General features: G+C 65.3%; 2 protein-coding genes across 7 annotated transcripts; both read right to left on the minus strand.

The window, feature by feature from the left end:
- Positions 1-1,736: 1,736 nt before the first annotated feature.
- Positions 1,737-8,186, minus strand: TOR4A (torsin family 4 member A). 5 transcript variants are annotated; one of them, XM_081237288.1, is made up of 2 exons: positions 8,107-8,186; positions 1,737-3,270 (listed from the first exon to the last, which is right to left on the minus strand). In XM_081237288.1, the coding sequence occupies exon 2, from the start codon at positions 3,231-3,233 to the stop codon at positions 1,983-1,985; it is 1,251 nt and encodes a 416-aa protein (XP_081093414.1). In that variant the 5' UTR covers positions 3,234-3,270; positions 8,107-8,186; the 3' UTR covers positions 1,737-1,982. The 5 variants fall into 5 exon arrangements, with proteins under 5 accessions (XP_081093414.1, XP_081093410.1, XP_081093413.1 ...); XM_081237284.1 differs by lacking the exon at positions 8,107-8,186 and adding an exon at positions 5,208-5,507; XM_081237287.1 differs by lacking the exon at positions 8,107-8,186 and adding an exon at positions 4,349-4,579.
- On the minus strand, positions 7,019-16,690 carry NELFB (negative elongation factor complex member B). 2 transcript variants are annotated; one of them, XM_081237282.1, is made up of 13 exons: positions 16,446-16,690; positions 15,949-16,112; positions 15,667-15,766; positions 15,086-15,316; positions 12,947-13,132; positions 12,265-12,377; positions 11,575-11,677; positions 11,281-11,376; positions 10,968-11,110; positions 10,788-10,894; positions 8,324-8,465; positions 8,107-8,215; positions 7,019-7,898 (listed from the first exon to the last, which is right to left on the minus strand). In XM_081237282.1, exons 1-13 carry the CDS (start codon positions 16,545-16,547, stop codon positions 7,752-7,754), a joined length of 1,743 nt encoding a protein of 580 aa, XP_081093408.1. In that variant the 5' UTR covers positions 16,548-16,690; the 3' UTR covers positions 7,019-7,751. The 2 variants fall into 2 exon arrangements, with proteins under 2 accessions (XP_081093408.1, XP_081093409.1); XM_081237283.1 differs by having other exon boundaries at positions 16,400-16,453.
- Positions 16,691-17,528: the final 838 nt, after the last annotated feature.

Here is a 17,528-nt window from a genome sequence, read left to right on the forward strand (position 1 = left end):
TGTCCTGTTCTCCTGACGTAACTGAACAGAAGCCTCACGTTGATCCGTCCCGTTAAACCTCTAGAACTGCCTTAAGCAAGAACTCCCAGCAGGCGTAAGAGATTCTGCCTTTACCTCTGTAGGGAGAGCTTTCCTCCCACGGATGGGAGTGAGCACCAGCGAACATATGATCAGGAATCTCTCCCTGACACTAGGAGAGTTAGCCAACTCCGGAGCCAAAGCAGCTTCAGCTCAGTGACGGTCACTTAACTCATCTGCCAAGGTGGTTTCGGGTAACCACGAGCCTGCGATTACCTACTTGCTGAGCAAGGAGGTGTCTGCAGCAGCAAACCCGTCTTGCTGCAACTGGTTAAATGCCTCTGGGGAAGCAGAGACCCAATGACATAAAACTAAAGAGCAAGTGCATTGGTTAGAGCAATATCACCGGACAACCCGCTTTTTGGTGTATTCAGCTGGATACCTGCAGGTCTGGCTGCTGGTTTAGAGCCATCGTGCAAACTGGCCATCCCTCGCAGCCCCCAGGGAGCCCTGGAGCTGGGAGGAATCCAGCCTTTCCGGGCAGGACGTGCCCCCTCCCCACCCTTCCCGTCAGGGCCCAGGGGCCCAGGGGCTGCATGCCAGCTTGGCAGGTCAGCCGCTTCCCTGTGCCGGGACAGGCTCCTCTCCCTGACAAACCTCAGCCCATCCAGGTCTGCAGCCGACCACCATGACCACCACTAAGAGAATGGATGGCAGCGAGGCGGCTGTGACCGTACGGGACCCCCAGGGATGGGGCGTCTGCCAGGGTCTCTAGAGACACCAGCCCCCGTGGTCCTTGAGGTTCTGGAAGGGCAGGGGTCGGGCTGAGCTCGGCGGTGGGGGCCTGGAGCTCCTGGCACAGTCCACGCTGGCGGTGCCTCCACCCTGACCAGCCCTCCCCTCAGCCCCTAGCTGTGCTCCTGTCCCCCCACCTCCCAGGCCGCGCCCTCCTCCCGGGTGGGTGGGGCCGTGCTGACCCGCATGCCCACCAGGAGACAGCACTGAAACTGCCTCGCTCCCCTTGGGAGCCCAGCCCAGGAGGGGCCCCAAGGCTTGGCGCTCACCGGCCCCAGGCAGCCGGCACGGTTCCTGCAGTCCTACTCAGGGAGACATGAGCCTGCAGAGCCAGGGTTGGGGAGAAGCCAGGATGGCAAGCGTGAGGCCCCAGACCAGGCCTGGGAAGCATTGGACCTCTGCGGTCTGAGGGATCCCTACTCGGAGGCCTCCCCCGAGGTCAGCACCCTGGAGCAGGCTGGTGGGCAGCGCAGGGGGACCCGGAGGTCAGGGCCCCCGACGTGGACCCCCCTCCTGCTGCTGTCACCGAGAGTCCCCCTTCTGGACCACTTAGGGGATATCCCACTGGACCAGCTCAGTGGGTGGAGCCCCCCACCCATCCCTTTGCCTCCCGGGGAGCTCCTGGGCCCAAAAGGCCACGAGAAGTCCAGGCAGACCCATGGGATTCTTGCAGTGGCGAAGCATCCAGAACTTTAGGCCCCCGGGATGAGCAGGTTATGTGGGGGGGGGAGTGTGTATTCGGCTGCTGCCAGCATCCGAAAGACTCGTGGCCACATGCGGCTCTGCAGGGGACCAGCCATGTGTCCCTGGGGTCTGTTCACCCTCTCTGCCGTCACCTATTCTCTGTCCCACGGACACAGACCTACCCACTCCTGGGGAGCCAGCCCTGTGGGACATACTGGCGCTGAAGAATGCAGGCTGAATTAAGGACCCAGCAGGTGGCAGACTGGGGCTCTGAAGAGGGTTGGAATTGGCAGAGGAGCTCAGAGCTGACCCAGCCCCACCGGTCCCCCCAGGTCCCAGTGTGAACCGGCGGAGGGCCATGGACAGATTTATTCGGGGCTTAGAGGCCTGGGGCAAATCCACAGGGTCCCCTCCCTCCAACTGCCACTGTCAAACCAACGTCCCGTCGTGCCCGTGGGCGTCCACTGCGCCCGGTGGCGCCTGCGCTACAAGAGGTTCACGGTGGCCACCACCTGCTTGCAGCCAGTGACGGCGAACTCGCGGCCAGCCACGCGGTAGTAGCTGAGCTGCGCGGCCAGGAGCTCGGCGCGGGCCTGCTCCGGGAAGAAGCCCTCCCCGGCCATCTCGTCCCGGAAGCAGTTGACCACGTCCCCCTTGTCCAGCAGCAAGAAGGGCACGATGGCCGCGGCCTGCCACACCGGGTGCTCGCGGACCAGGAGCGCCCTCAGGCTGGCGCGCAGCTCCTCCTCGGCCTGTGCCGCCACTGCCGCGGCCCCGGCCCCGTGGGCGCCGTCTGCGCGCAGGGCCAGCGCGCGGGACGCGTTCTGCAGCACGAAGCGCGTGACCTCCGCGCCGCCGTTGCCGCTGAGGAGCACGTAGATGGCGTTGTGGAAGTGGTGCGAGCGCTGCGGCTGCAAGAAGCCGTGCAGCTCGTCCAGCAGCGCCGGCGGCAGGAGCTCCACGTCGTCCAAAACCAGGAGTGGGGTCTTCTCCTCCGCCTCGGCCCGCGCCACCACGTCGGCCACGCGCCGCGCCAGCTCCTGCCGGCAGTCCTCCGCGGCGCGCGGCTCGGGGCAGTGGTGCCGCGCGTGGTACTGTAGCACGAGCGCGCCGTCCTCGAGCACCGCGCGGAAGTGGCGCGCCAGCAGGCGGCCCACATGGCTCTTGCCCACGCCGCTGGGCCCGTGCAGCGCCAGGAGCAGCGGGCGGCTGTGCACGTGCGTGGCCAGGTAGTCCCGCAGCAGCGCCACGATGCGCTCCACGGCCGCCGGCTGGCCGAACACGGCACGCTGCAGCGCCTTGTCCAGCCCGTCAAGGTCATAGCGCTGCGCGTTATCGTCCAGGTTCTCGATGGCGTTGAGCACCTGGAAGCCCACGATGGCCACGAGCAACAACAGGCAACGCTGCGCGCGGCTCCGGCGCTCCGCCCGCGGCCGGTACTTGCGCGACGTCTCGGGGTAGAGCACCACGCGGCTGCGCCGGCGCTTCTTTCGCGGCGGCCTCGAGGACAGCTCCGCTGGGCCGTCGAAAGTGAAGAACTGCGGCTGGTCCGGGTCCGCGCGCGGCGCCCGGGGCTCGGAGTCCGGCCTCACGGCCGGAGGCGGGAGGCACCGCTTGCGCAGGAGGCGCACACAGCGGCGCAGGCGGACCACGGCGCGCACGGGCGCGATCACGCTCGGGCCGGGGGCGACGGGGTCAGCTGCCGCGGGCTCCGGGCTGGGCTGGCCACGGTCCATGGCGCAGGGGCGGCGCTTGGCATGCAGGTCACCCTCCCTGCAACAGGAAGACGGGGAGGGTCTCCAGACTTCCGCCTGGCCGACTGTGACCCTCCCCCGAGATCTCAGCCCCCCCCCCGCGAGGCCCCCCGGAGTGCGGCCCGCTGCCCCGAGGCCAGGGCCTGGTACCGGCCTCGCCCCTCTGACCAGGAAGCGGCTCTCCGCCGGGCCCCAATGCAGATCTCTCGGATCCTCGCATAAACAGCCTCGGGCCTTGAGGAAGTGGCTGCGGGGGGGGTAGGGGGGGTGGGGGGTGGGGGGCGGGGGCGCATTTTATCGGACGGCCGCCGCCCGGCCTTCCTGGAGGAGGAGTCGGAGTCGGTGCCGACCTGGCGCCAATTAGGGGTGGAGCAGGGTCAAGGCCGGACCCCGCCCCTGACGCTGCTCGACTGCCGGGCGCCTGGGGCCCTCCGGTCCCTAGAGGGGGGCGTGGGAAGCAGAGGCCCAAGCGTCCCCAGAGTTCAGAGATGCCCCTCCCCCACGAACACTTGGTGGTGGTGGGGCGGTCTGGCCGGAACTTCTGCTTTCCAGAATGGGCCCCTGTCCCCAAGCTGAGCCCAGGCCTCCCAGCATCGCTCTAGTGGGCACACTAATGGAGTTGGGGGCAGGGAGCCCCCTAGAGGCGGGTGGGGTAGGGTGAAAAGAGGGACAGAAAGACAAGACCCGGAGAAGGAGAGATGAAGCCACTGAGGAGACAGCTGGAGAAAGGTGGGGTGGGTGCCCCCGGCCCTCCCCACTACCTGCAGCTGCGTCAGCTCAGGCTCTCGCTGGCCCGCCCCCAGCCCCCCAGGGCGGCCCCCCGCCCACGCCAGAGGCTGTGGCCTGCGACGCAGGAAGCAGAATGTGCTGGCTTCCTGGCGGGGGTCGGGATGGGGTCCGGAGCCTCACTGGGTCAGCTCAGGCTCAGAGGGGCAGCGACACCTCCTCCGAAGCGGAGGAAGCTCTGGGGAGGTTTCCGCTTCTTTGCAAAGGAAGTGAGTCAGGGGTGTGGAGCGGGCGGGACTCAGGCTGGACGGAGGCACCCGAGGGGGAGGCCGGCTGACTCGCCCAGGTACCGCGGCCGGTTGGTCACCTACCTTAAAGCCCTCCCAGCCCTCCTGACTCAGCCCAGGCCCCGGTCACCCGGTGAGGCCGAGGGCATTGCCTCCCCTGGTCCCACGTGCCTTTGCTCCTCTGCCTGCCCTCCACAGGACCCCCACCTCCCCAGGGACATCTGCGCCTGACCACCCCCTGCCCCCCGCAGGGCCCACAGCGAGGGGGGATAGGCGTGTCCAGGCTGCCGGTTAGCAGAGGCGGAGCGGGCGGGCAGGGTTCTCTCCCAGCTGGGGTCCTCCAACCCTCTCCCCTCTTCCCCCCGCCTAAGCCCAATCTGGGTGCTCACAGAGTAGGGCTCGTTTCCTCTTCCTCCCCCTCTTCCACCAGGTCCCGGGCTCCACGGCGCTCCCACCCTCAGCCTCCCCCTTTGTCTTCTCCTGTACCCCGACCTAGAGCCCCCACCCCAGGACAGGGCAGGAAGTTCTAGAATGGGGGAAAAAAACCCACGCATGACTCAGGGCCCTGGTCGGAGGGCAAATTTAGAAAGAACTTGGGCCAGGAGTTGGCAGATGGAGACTCTGGACCCTTCCCCGGCCACCAGTTTCATGTGGCCCCGCCCCTACCCCCGTTCCCATCTCTGTGTAGACTGGCCTGCCTGGATGACCCTCCCCTCTGGAGCGGGTCTGCTAACCAGTAATGCCCCCAGACCAGTCCTGGCCCCCGAGCTCAGCTGTGTCCCACGGGCGGTGGCAGTCCTGAGCCCCCATCCTCCAGCCTCCCTGTCCCTCACCCTCCACACTTCTGCCCACACGGGTCCCTCTGCTGAGCATGCCATCCCTCCCCACTTCCCAGCTTCCCTCCACCTCCCTGCCCACCCTGCATCAGGGAGAAGTCACTCACGGGCTTGGGGGTTCCCATCCTCCCCAGAATACGGGGCTCCTGCCTGTCCATGTGTGTCCGGTGCCCTCTGGCAGGATCACTGAGAAACCACTGCTCCTCCGCTTCCTCCTCTCCAGCTGTGAGACCCGCTGCCCCTCTCTGTGCTGGGCCAGGTGCTTAGGGACCCCTCGGGCCTCACCCACCATGTGGCCCTTGCCCAGGCCTTCCTGGAAGCAGGACGGAAGGATATCTGTCCAGGTCTCTGCTGGTGCCCCACGGCCCCGGTATGAGGGTGGGGTCCTTTGGGGTCTTCAGGCTTTCTACAGTCTCCCAGCTTCTTCTGACACACAGAACCCCAGGGGACCCTGACAGGCAGACGCCGGAAAAGGTGCACAGGGGTGGGGGCGGGGGCGTTGGCTGGCAGCTGCTTCTGCCAGATGCTGGTCCCAAACCTGCTGGGGTCCAGAGCCCCATCACTGGGTGAGGAGGGGGCCTGTACGTGGGGTGTGGCAGGAGTCAAAAAAGTCGTGCCTCAGAGGGCCTGCCCCCAGCGGGGTCAAGGGTGAGCCTGAGCCCTGCACTAAGGCCCGCCTCCTCTGTACTTTCTCCCCCATCTCCAGGGGTGAAGGGGGCCCCACCTGTCCCTACCCTTTAGGACCAGGCCCACCACGCCCGTATGATGCCCTCCTACCCCTCCCTCCAGCCCGTGCCCCGTCCAGCCCTGTCCAGCCCTGTCCCCAGCCCCGAATTCAGGTCCACATCTTCAACCTGGTCTCTGCAGACTCCTCACCTCGCTGCCCATGCCCGACCCCTCCACCAGCCCAGTGTGGGCTCAGGTTCCCAAACTGCTGGCCTGGAGGTGGGCAGGGCCCGCACCGCACACGTGCTCCCTCCTCCCCGAATTCCCGTGTGGACGCTCCCTTCCTCTGACCAGACCTCCCACCCCCCAGCCTCCCCGCAGCCCCAGAGGGTCCCTGAGCTCAGCTGCCCCCTCCCACCGGCCCACCTGGGGCTCTCCGTTGCTGCAGCCCTCACCCCCACCCTGTCAGTCCTTGCAGCTCACGCCCTCCACCTGACGAGCCCCACCCACCGGGGGCCTCTGGTCCCCGGTCCTTTCGTCCGGGCTGAAGGAGCTTGGCCTCGCCGACTGGTTTCTGTCCCCCTTGACCATGAGCCTCAGGGGGGTCACACGGGCCCCGTGCCTTCCTCATCCTCTCCTCGGGCCCCACCTCTGCCCCATTCTGCCTCCCAGCCCAGGACCCGGCCCCCTGGCCCCCTGGCTCCCGGAGGAAAAGCAGCAGCTGGAAGGGGGTCCCCGCCTCCTCCCTGGGAACGCGCTGCTCCCGCGGGGCCCACCTGGGCCTGGCGCTGCCCCTCCCCCGCTCAGTGACACCCCAGCCGTCCCCCGAAGCCCCATCCGCTTTTCATCCCTTGTTGCTCCCATCAGCGCACAAACACCGGCTCCTCCCGACTGCTGACGCCCACACCCCGGGGGTTTGCTTCCTCAGTCACCATCTCGACCAGTCCCTCCCCAACACCTGCAGAGCCGCACCTGTCAAGGTCACAGTGACCTCCACACAGCCTGCCCCTCGGCAACATGTCAGCACTGGTGATGGGCACTGAGGCCCACCCAGGGCTGACCGTGTCGAGTCTTTTGGCCCCGGGCGCAGCCAGCCCCAGGCCTCACCATCCACAGCTGCTGTCCCGGACGGGGCTGGGCATCCAGACTGTGCCCACGGAGAAAGGCGCCAGGACAAAGGCGCCAGGAAAGCACTCGCCAGCCTGCACTGCAACCAACCCTGGGCATGCACAGAAACAGCTCATCTGCTGGATTTACCAAAACGCCTTTTATTTACAAAAGTGAACGTCTCGCTATGAGCAGCAGCAGACCCTCACGTGGCCGAGCACACGGAGCTGAGGGCAAATCGAGGCGGCAGGGGAGCCTGGGCTCTCCTCCCCCATGTGCTGCACGGGACTGTCAACAGGGGAGGAGCTCCGTGGAGAGCTGGGCTCCACCTGCAGACCCCCGACCCCAGCATGCTCCTCGATTCTGCCAATCTGGGCGCCAACCCTGCCGGCCCGCCCTCTTCCCCTCAGGGCTCGGACCCTGCCCCCCGCCCCTTGGAAAACAGGTGTCCTTTTCCTAATGCCAACTGCTGCCTGTCTGCCTGACAGCAGTGGAAACCCACACGCGAGGAGGAACAAGCAAGCAGCTTTCCAGGGCGTGGGAGTGCGAGGGGCCAGGCAGGGGGCAGCAGACCTGCAGCAGGCCTGTGCTCCAGGGAGCCGGCCGGGGACCACAAGCAGCAGGGACACGGGTCCCATTCACGCAGGAGGCACACACCTCCCAGGACCAAGTTCCAGGGGAGGCTGAGGTGCAGAGCACGGGTGCCCTGCCCACAGGACGGTCCCCGGGGTCCCTGCTCAGCCCACCCCCAGTCAGTCCACCTCCAGGAGAGACGGGCTCCTGCTCTCACAGGCACAGAGGAGCCTCTTCCCCTGGCCCACCAGGGCCACATCCCCACCGGGGGCCCTGCCCACCCCTGAGCAGCCCCAGGCAGAGCCTCAGAGTACAGCCGGGGCGGGCACGCTGGGGAGGGGCAGCTCCAGGGCTGGGGTCTCTGTGGCCTGCGCCGGGCTGGGCTTCCTCCGATCCAGCTGCTCCAGCTTCTCACCGAGCTGGGAATACAGCTCCTTCACTGCCTCTCCACTCTGTGGGGGGGAAGCGCGTGGCTTCGGGGCAGGCCCAGAGCGAGTGCACACAGATCTCTCTCCCTCTCCCTTTCTCTGTCTCTCTGTCTGTCTGTCTGTCTGTCTCTCTCTCTCTCTCTCACACACACACACACACGCACACGCACGCACGCACGCACACAGGCAGGCAGGCCAGCCAGCCTGGGGCGGGGCGGGGGAGGGCACCCACCTGGCCCGTGGGCTCCAGCGCCTTCTGCAGAGCCTCCAGCTTGGACGGGGCCACCCGGTGGTGCAGGTGGAGGAGGAGCCGCAACACGTGCCGCTGCACGTTCTCCTTCCTGGAAGAGGCCGCGCTGGGCTGCAGGCGGCTGCAGAGCCGCCCTCCCACCCCCTCCCCAGCTGTGCCCGGCGCCCCTGACCGAGATGTGGACCGAGAGGACGGGCACCTCGGGGAAGCGGTGAGGAGAAAGCCGTCGAAGAGGCTGCTGCAGAAGTCCTCCAGGGCAAACTCGTCCGCCAGCAGCGCCAGGTTGCCCGTGAGCAGGTGCAGGAAGATGTCCCCGAACGCCAGATCGCTGAAGGTCTCCACTGCAAGCACAGCAGGCGTCGCCCAGCTCGCCCGACACCCACCTCCCCGACCCGGGCCTGAGGGCCAGAACCCGGGCCTGGACAGGGGAAGCAGACGGTAGGGGCGGGGCTCCAGGGCAAGGGTGGGGAGGGGACGACAGCCCATCACGGGTGGCTCTGCCCAGCAGCCAAGGGGCTCAGGATGAAGTGGACTCCAGCAGAGGGAAAGCTGAACGGGCCGGTAGCGAGAGGAGACACAGAAGTGCCGAGGGCCGGCCCGGCAGGTCTACCAGACCACGGGCTCTAGAGGAGAGAGAATGGAGCAAACGGGCCTTCTTTTTTTGAAGCCACGGCCGTCAAACCTCAGAAGAGAGAGATGGCGAAAGTAACTACCAACCGATCGCAGCAGTCACCGGCCAACACCGCCGAGCGCACGTGGGCAGGCACAGCAGCTGAGACAGAAACGCCGACGCGACCCCAGCCACCGAACCCCTAACGCACAGGAGACGCGACCCCACCGGACACGCCTGGGGTGCGCCCCTGCTGCACAGCTGACCGGGGGCTCGGCTGGCCTCGCGGCCAGTTTACAGGACACTCGGGCGGGCACATGGTCACTGCCCCAAGGGATGCTGCCAGCAAAGTCCCGACCGGGGAACAAACGCCCTGGTTCCCCCAGCAAACCCCACGTAGCCCTACAGATCACAAGACCTGAGAGGTAGCCGGAGAAGCCAGGTGAAGGGAGGCCCTTGTTTGACTCCTGACTTGAACAAACTATCCGCACAAAAACGTTATGACAACTGGGGCAACGCGGCCAGTCGGGGGACCTGGACCCCAACCAACCACGTGCCAAGGTCGTGGGTTTTAAGAGTCTGTCTCCTGTAGAGACACTTGCTGCAGCGTGCCAAGCTAGTCTGCCGGGTTTACGTACAGACTGCTGGGCGGACGGGACGGCAGCTGCACGCGGACCCCCGTGCAGGTGGGCGATGGGCACTGGCCTTCACGATCCTGTGCTCTTTACTTGGGTTTCATCAAAAAACCCCACCAATGCAGGGGGCGCGAGTTCATGCCCCAGTCCGGGAAGACCCCACATGCCGCGGAGCAGCTGGGCCTGTGAGCCATGGCCGCTGAGCCTGCGCATCCGGAGACCGTGCTCCGCAACGGGAGAGGCCACAACAGTGAGAGGCCCGCGGACCGCAAAAAAAAAAAAAAAAAAAAAAAAAAAAGAACAACAAAAAAACCCCACCAAAAAAAAGTTTAAAAATAAAGAACTTTAAAAACCAGCATCCTTTCTTTCTAGAAGCTACTAGTTACACCAAAGAACGAGATCACTCTCCCTGAACATGATTGAAGCCCCGCACCCCACCCCCCAGGCGGCAGCTTGTGGCTGGGAGACACTGATGCTCCCGCCTTGCGGGACATCCTGTGTCTACAGACACGATTAAACAAGAAAGATACAGAAGTTCAAAAGTGAGCAGAAAGGATGAGGCAAATCCAAGTTCCTTATGACTGTGCTCCTGGAAGCCCCCGAAACAGAGAGACAAGCTGTCGCCCCTGAGATCGCCACGTGCTGACCCAGGAGCCTGTGACCGCGCCACCTGAGGGGCACCGGGCCCCGAGACGGAAGATGGCCCTGCACGCCCCGGGTGGGCCCACGGTGATCACGGGTCCTCAGAAGAGGAAGGCGGGAGGCAGGAGTCAAAGCCAGAGACAGGAGGACGGGAGAAGCTGGACAGATGAACTGGGAAGGGGCCAGGAGCCAAGGACGCGGCTCCTGGAAGCTGGAGGAGACAAGAAGGGGCTTCTCCCTGGAGCCCCAGGAGGAGCCCGCCCTGCCCCCACCTGATTTCAGCCGCGGGAGACTCACTGCAGACTTCCGACCCCCAGAACCGCAAGGATAAGTTCCTGTTGATCGGTTAGGTGGCGGCTGGGTAGAAACTAATACCCACAATGGGCCGCTTCCTCCACGTGGAAAAGTCGGGAAACAGCACGCACCACTGTCAGACAGTGCGGCGTGAGATCCTCCCCAGGAAGCCGCAATGCCTCGGGACAGGCCAGCAGAGGCCCCGGGCCTGTCGTGCAGCGCGCTGGCCGGGCACTCCCTTACCCTTGAAGGGGTCCACTCAGATCCCTCCCTCGAACCCCAGGCAGAGCAAGGCTCCCAGGGGAAGCGGCCTCTTCACCCCCGCGGAGGGGGGGCTCTCTCAATGGTCTGAGGACTTGAGGGGCTCCACGCCTCTCGCCCCTTAGGAAAAGATTAAGGTGGCTCTTCGCAAACGCGGGCTGCGGTGAGAGCCGGGCGTCTGTGAGGGGACACGGCTGGGCCCTGCTGCCCACCTGACTCACCGAGCCCCGGGAGCAGGCGCAGGAGCGCGTTCTTGTTCCTCTGCTTGGTGACGTGCAGCACGTAGTACAGCCCCACCTCGCAGGCCATGCGCTGCTCCTGCAGGAACCTGCGCCCGAGCACCGTCAGCCCCGAGGGGCCCCGAGGCGAAGGCCCTCCCACCCAGCGCCCGCAGCCCGTACTTGGTGAAACTCTCCGGCAGCGTGCTCGGGTATGTGACTGGGGCCTTCTCCTCGGCTGGGAGCTTCTGATCCACGTTGAAGGTGTGGTCGTCCACCACGAAGGACATGAGCGTGGGCAGGAACCTGGTGACCAGCTCCACCTCCTGGGGCAGAGGCCCGAGAGCTGTCCTGCACCGTCCCTGCCCCTCGGCCCCCTTCCCCCGTTCTTCCTCCTGGACGCGGGCCTGGGGCCCGTCCTCCTCCCCACCTCCCCAAACCCCATCCCACAGCCCCTTGAGAAGGCAGCAGGAAGGAGCCCGCCTGACCCCGTTACCATCTTGGGTTCCTTGAAGACCTGGCTGTCGATCATGTCCCATGCCCCCTGGCCCAGCGCCAGCAGCCGCAGCAGCAGCAGGAGATCCGGGCTGTCCTGTAGGGAAACACAGGCCTTGGCTGTGCTCACCTGAGCTTCCCGCCCGGACCGCAGTCAGCCAGGGGGTCTGGCTGCACGTGCCCTCCACCTGGCGGGTGTGTGTGCTCTCCCCAGGCCCGGCTGGGACCTGGGCGACCGGGGTCCACACCCACACGTCGCCCAGAAGGCAGCATGCGGCCAGCCGGGCGCACTCACCCTGGGCAGCAGCTCCTGGCCCACCAGCTCCTGCAGGTGCCTGACTGTGCTCAGTGACAAGGTGTTGATGGCGAAGGGATCACACAGGATCATGGACAGGTCCCTGTGAGGACGTGCCCGCGGCGTCAGTGAGGGACGCTCCTGGCCCACCAAGCCACTGACCCAAGGAGATGGCCCTTCCGCATGGACAAAGCCCACCCCGCTCAGGACCGCTTTCCAAAAGCTTGTGGTTCGTAACTTGCCCTTAACTTACTTAACAAACTGAAGAATCAAATAGTTTTTTAAAGAATTAAGGTCCAGTCCCGGTTGAGAACCTGACCCAGACTCCATAAACTCAATCAGGTTCCCACAGAGACAATTCCAGGAACGAGGAGCTGAGACAGGAGGCCAGGCAGAGCCCACCCAGAGAGGGCCCTGCCGGGAGCCAGGTCCCACCACCTCCGGGCGCGGCGGGCCTCTCAGCTCACAGGCAGGCCCCACGTGGCTGCAGCCACCGGAGCCCCAGCCCGGGCGCCCAGCTCGCCTGGGACGGTGACGGCCTCACCCCAGCAGCCGAGCTTCTCAGCCATGGGCACGGGCGCCAACCAGTCCTCCTAAAATGTACTGGAAGAAACAGCCGCTCCCGACTGCGGCCACAGCACGCTCGTCCGGACGCCCGAGGACAGGACCCGGCGCGAGGCCGACCCTCACCCCAGGACCTGCTCCTGCCCCTTCTTCACTCCGTCAAGGAAGCCCTGCAGCTCCCGGGCCCTCTTGCTGTCCACGAAGCGCTCTCGGATGCAAGCGTCCAGGCACCATGTGAACTGCAGGGAGGAGGCATGGTCAGGACTCGGCCAGAGACCGCAGCCTCCAGGCAGCACTCACCGCTGCCTGAGCTTTCTTGAGCCTTGGGTGAACGTCGGGACCCCCACCTCGAGTCGCCGAGGCATGGCTTGTGCCCAGGAATGGGACAGCACGAAGGAAATAGGCCCAAGTGCCCACATCCCCACAGGCCAGGTGGTGCAAGAAAGAAGCAAAATGGGCGTTTTGTTCTGAAATGGGCCCCTCCAGGGCCCCCACTGTGCGGGGGGGCAGTGCAGGCTCAGAGCGTGACGCTGCGAAGCCCCTTGGAAGGGACGCCGTCTGGGGCCGCACGGCACCTATGCCAGGACAAGGGCAGTGCAGAAAGCCCTGTTCCTGAACACAGAGCTCGCCAATGAGCAGCCCCCGAGGGCTCTGGGTCAGGCGTCCAGGGGACATCACGGTCCCCCAGCCGGGTGGGCAGAGGTGGCACAGGGGCTAGGGCAGAGCCCACGTGCCTGGACCGCCACATCCAAGGGGAGGGGAAAGAGAAGCCGAGGGGGAGAGCAGTGAGGGCGGGGCGGGCACCCACCTTGTGGCAGGGGTCCACGGAGCAGATGTCGCCCACGTCCAGGTCATGCAGGGACATGAGCAGCTCGGCGCGCAGCGTGCAGTAGTGCACGTTGCGGGTGCGCAGGAAGAGCGTGCGCAGGAACTGCAGGACCATGTCGTACAGCTTCACGTTGCGGCCCACCATCCGGGTCAGCCTCTGCACCACCTGCCGGGACACCAGGCCGGCCTCGCACACCCCGTGACCCCGTGGGGCTAAGCTTCCTCTCTCACAAAATCAGCTTGTGCTGGGTGGCGACGGTTCTTGTCTTTAAGGCACCCGCCATCAGGCCCTGCGGCTCCTCTGAGGGGCCGTCAGCCCGGGTCCCAGACTCCACCAGAGTCGGCGGGCGGGGCAGCCGGTGGCGTGGGGGACTCGGGCCCAGATGAGCATGGGCGGCACCGCCACGCTCAGCCTCTGCTCGAGGCCCTGCTGCAGCCACCCCACTCACGCCTTCTCCCGGCGGCCGCCACCCCCCTCTGCACCCTGCCCCTATTTGGGAGGCTCCTGCCAAGGCGGCAGCCAACAGGAGGGGGCCCCGCTTGGGGCACACTGGCCGTAAGGATGCACAGGGCCACCTGGGGTGACAGACACCAAGGCAGCCCAATAGGCTGCATGCAGCGAGTGGGGAGGTCAGCAGGGACGGCAGCCCACCTTAGGGCCCCTGCCGAGGACCCACCAGCAGGCCTTGGTACCCCGAAAAGTGGGGCAGGCATAGAGCATCACCCGAGTCTCGGCACCGACGTACCGGCACCTCTAACACGGAGACAGGCGCGCACTCCAGCCTGACCACGGCCTGGCCTGCTGGGCACAGAACCACAGCCCCAAGGCCCAACCCGCCCGAGGACGGCGGGGCAACGTGTCACCTGCCACCGCGCTCTCCCTTTACACTGGCAGGACTCCAAGGCGGACCCTTGGCCTGGAGGGGAGAGTGAAGAAGGGGCAGGACCACGGCCCGAGGCCAGGCTCCCCCAAAAGAAAGAGGAGGCAACGCAGGCAGGGCTCTGACACACTTAGCGGCCTGTCCAGAGAGTGGTGCTGCGAGCACCGGCCCAACATCTGAGAGAAAACATTAGGTGAGGCCCTACCTCAGGCCACACGCACAAAACCCCAGGTGAGAAGGCTGGCGGTGAAAGAACACAGAGAAACGTCAAACGCGCCTCGGCCAACGTTTGGCCTCTTACCGTCACCTCCCTCCCAGGTTGAGGGGTCATCCTGGAACCAGGCCAGGGACCCCCACCTCACCAGGAAAGGTCAAGTGTCCACGGTGGCCTCCAGCCCTGTCCCCCCCACCCCGCATTGCTCTGTGGCCCCCCGTCTCCACAGCCCTCCTCTACCCCCGGAGCTCTCAGGGACCGAAATGTGACATCTACTGCATAGGGTCTGCCCCACACGAGCCTGCAGTACCCCAGGCAGGTGCCCCAGTACCCCAGGGGTCACTGAAGGGTGCAGGGTCCAGGGCAGTGAGTCAGCACCCTAAAAGCATTTGTTGGGCTTCCCTGGCACAGGGAAGTAGTAGTTAAGTGGCGCAGTAGTTAAGAATCCGCCTGCCAACGCAGGAGACCCAGGTTCGAGCCCTGGTCCAGGAAGATCCCACACGCCGCGGAGCAACTAAGCCCGTGCGCCACAACTACTGAGCTTGCGCTCTAGAGCCCACGAGCCACAGCTATGGAGCCCGTGTGCCACAAATACTGAAGCCTGCGCGCCTATAGCCCGTGCTCCGCAACAAGAGAAGCCACGACAATGAGAAGCCTGCGCACAGCGACGAAAAGTAGCCCCCGCTCATCACTAGAGAGAGCCTGCGCACAGCAATGAAGACCTAAAAGAGCCATAAATAAATAAATATTTATAAAAAAAAAAAAAGCGTTTGTTGAAGCAAGGAATGAATCAAACAGACAAACAGAGGAAAACTCCCAGGGCTGAAAGAAGACACAGAGAGCTTAGCTGAAGAGGCTGGCCAAGCTGCCGAGCTCAAAGTACGCAGAAAAGACCAAGTAGACCCACACCCAGGCGCAGTGCTGCAATGCCCCTTGCCAGCCCCACATCCGAGCCCAGCCTTCTAGAAGCAGACAAGCCGGGCTTCACGGGGGAGGCCGTGCACGTGTCCCCACCCCGCCTCACCTCGCCCTGGCGCCTGGTCTTGGGGGAGGGGCTGAAGAAGTTGTGCAGGACGGAGAGCTCCGCGCTGAAGAGCGCGCCCTCCTTCTCCACGATGTACTGTTTCAGCAGCGGGGAGACCTCGTCGCCAAAGAGCGCCTGGTTGTCCTGCCAGATCTGCCGCTTAACCTCCACGGCGCAGGCCCGGTACAGCTCCTTGTCGGCCATCACCAGCTTCAGCTTCTTCTCAGGAACCTACATGACCCCAGAGGCCACCTATAAGCAGCACCTGTGCCCCAGGGGTCTCCCTCAAGACAAGCCAACAGGCCTCAGCCCCCCACAGCAGAAGCCACATCCAGCCCAGCCCCAACTGACAGGGGCACCTGTAACTGGCCCCCCAGGCTCTGACGGGGCAGGAGCCCTGCTGCCCACAAACAGCTTTTTCCCAGAAAGGGCGCCACGCTCCAGAGCTTGTGCCAAGCTTCAGTCAATGCGCGGCTCGGCTCAGGGAGAAGCCAGCGTGGAGAACGTGCTCCAGAGCTGCCGTTCCTGAGGCAGGCAGCTCAGGAAACCTCCCCAGGGCAAGCTGGCCCTGCGGATGTTACCTTGGGCAAGTGTTTCATGACGCACATCACCACTGGCTGCAGAGATGGCATCTTCACCAGAGAAAAGCTCTTCTCCAGAAGGTCCTCGAGTTTCTTGTACCTGGAAAGACTCTCAGCACTGAGGGAGCAGCCCAGGACCAAGTCAGAAGCAGCTCCCTGCCGGTCCCCAGACCGGCAGGTGATGTGCACAGGCGGCCCCTTTTTCAGTAGGGATGTGTAGCCACCGGGGCACATTCAGTTCCCGGGCTGGGGAGGGGGCTGCCCATCTCACCGCCCACTTACCTCTCCTCGGCCTTCCCCTCTGTGGCAATGGCTGACACGCGCTCCAGCAGCTTGTCCCGAAGCTCATCAAACACTGACTGGTGGAATTCCAGTCGGGGCGTCCCATGCAGGTCCAAGAAAGGCAAGGCCGACTGCAGGGAGGGCAGCAGCACGCCATTTTCTGTCTAAAGAAGCAGAGCTCGATGTGACTTTTCGGGCGACAAGAGAAACCTCAGCCACAGCCCCGTCTGGCCAGGCACTCCGGATGCCCTGAGTACACAAGGAGGCAGGCACAAGGATGTTCCCAGCCACGCTGGCTGTAACTGCAAAAATTTGAAACCACTCAGATGTCCGTCGACGTAGTCCCAACTCAGGACACTTGGTTCCTCCAGCCCGGGGAACAGACGCAGCGATCGGAAGGGAGAGAAATCTGCCCGCTTTCCCACGCGACCTCGCCCCCCGCCGGACTCACACCCAGACGCTCGGCCTCTCCACCCGGCCCCTCCACCCGGCTCCACCTGGAACTGCTCGATGGCTTTGAGCGGCTCAGTGCAGTTGGTCAGCGTCTCCTTCAGGTCCTCGCCGTTGGCCACGCCCAGGTCCTGCAGCCCCGCGAACATGGCCGAGGCCCCGGCCCCAATCCGGCTCGGCGCCCCATCTCCTCCGCGATCCCCGGGCACCGCCGCGCTCGCCGCAGGCCCCGCAGCTGTCCGCTCGCCTGGGCCTCGGGGGCCGCCCGAGCTCCGCTCCCCGGCGCCCTCCAGCTCGGCCAGATTCCGCCCGCAGCGCGGCTCCCCTCGGACCGCAGCCGCCCACTTCCGCCCCGCACAGGAGCCGGGTCCGCCCGCCAACCGACTCCCCGGAAACACCAACGACGCCCCGCAGAGGTTCCCGGGAACTGCGCCGCGGCCCGCGCCTGGCGGAGATGGAGCGCGAAGGCGGTGCCAGGACGACGCACAGGGCGTCAAGGAAGCCCCGCCCCTCCCACCCGGGCCCCGCCCCTCCCACCCGGGCCCCGCCCTCCTGCGCGACCCCGCCCAGCCTCGCGGCGCTTGCAGCCGTTTACTGGCAAAGGAGAACGGGGTTGGCTCGGAGGGAGGGCGGAGTGCTGCGGAGCGCCTGGGGGAGGGGGCACCGGTGGAGGGGGATGGAGCACAGGGGGCGGGGTGCCGCGGTCTGCTTCAGGAGATTCATAGCTGCTATTTTAGCCGAGAGCGTTTTAGTAATCATGAAAAATCTTGTTGCTGACCTCACAGCGCCCACCAGGTGCACGACCCTCTCTCATCCTGGAACTTGGTTTCTTCCTTGTCCAACCCGGCGAAGCTCACACCGTAGTGTTGTCGCAAAGACCAAAATCTAAGTGTGGGGACTTCCCTGGTGGCGCAGTGGTTAAGAATCCGCCTGCCAATGCAGGGGACACGGGTTCGAGCCCTGGTCCGGGTAGATCCCACATGCTGCGGAGCAAAGAAGCCCATGCACCATAACTACTGAGCCCTCGGTGCCACAACTACTGAAGCTTGCACGCCTAGAGCCCGTGCTCTGCAACAAGAGAAGCCACCGCAGTGAGAAGCCCGCGCACCACAACAAAGAGTAGCCCCCCG

The sequence above is a fragment of the Mesoplodon bidens genome (assembly GCF_964165515.1).
Source record: "Mesoplodon bidens genome assembly, chromosome: 6".
NCBI classification, from domain to species: Eukaryota; Metazoa; Chordata; class Mammalia; order Artiodactyla; family Ziphiidae; genus Mesoplodon; species Mesoplodon bidens.

Excerpts from the sequence above, each read along its gene's own strand:
- TOR4A (XM_081237284.1), bottom strand. The coding sequence starts at position 5,392 with ATGGTGGGTGAGGCCCGAGGGGTCCCTAAGCACCTGGCCCAGCACAGA. Across the intron at positions 3,271-5,207 it reads GGATGGGAACCCCCAAGCCC|GGAGGGTGACCTGCATGCCA; the intron begins GTGAGTGACTTC and ends TTCCTGTTGCAG.
- NELFB (XM_081237282.1), bottom strand. The coding sequence starts at position 16,547 with ATGTTCGCGGGGCTGCAGGACCTGGGCGTGGCCAACGGCGAGGACCTG. Across the intron at positions 8,466-10,787 it reads GCGCCTGCTCCCGGGGCTCG|TGGAGACCTTCAGCGATCTG; the intron begins GTGAGTCAGGTG and ends CTGTGCTTGCAG. Across the intron at positions 8,216-8,323 it reads CTCCTCACCGCTTCCCCGAG|GAAGGAGAACGTGCAGCGGC; the intron begins GTGCCCGTCCTC and ends GGCCTCTTCCAG.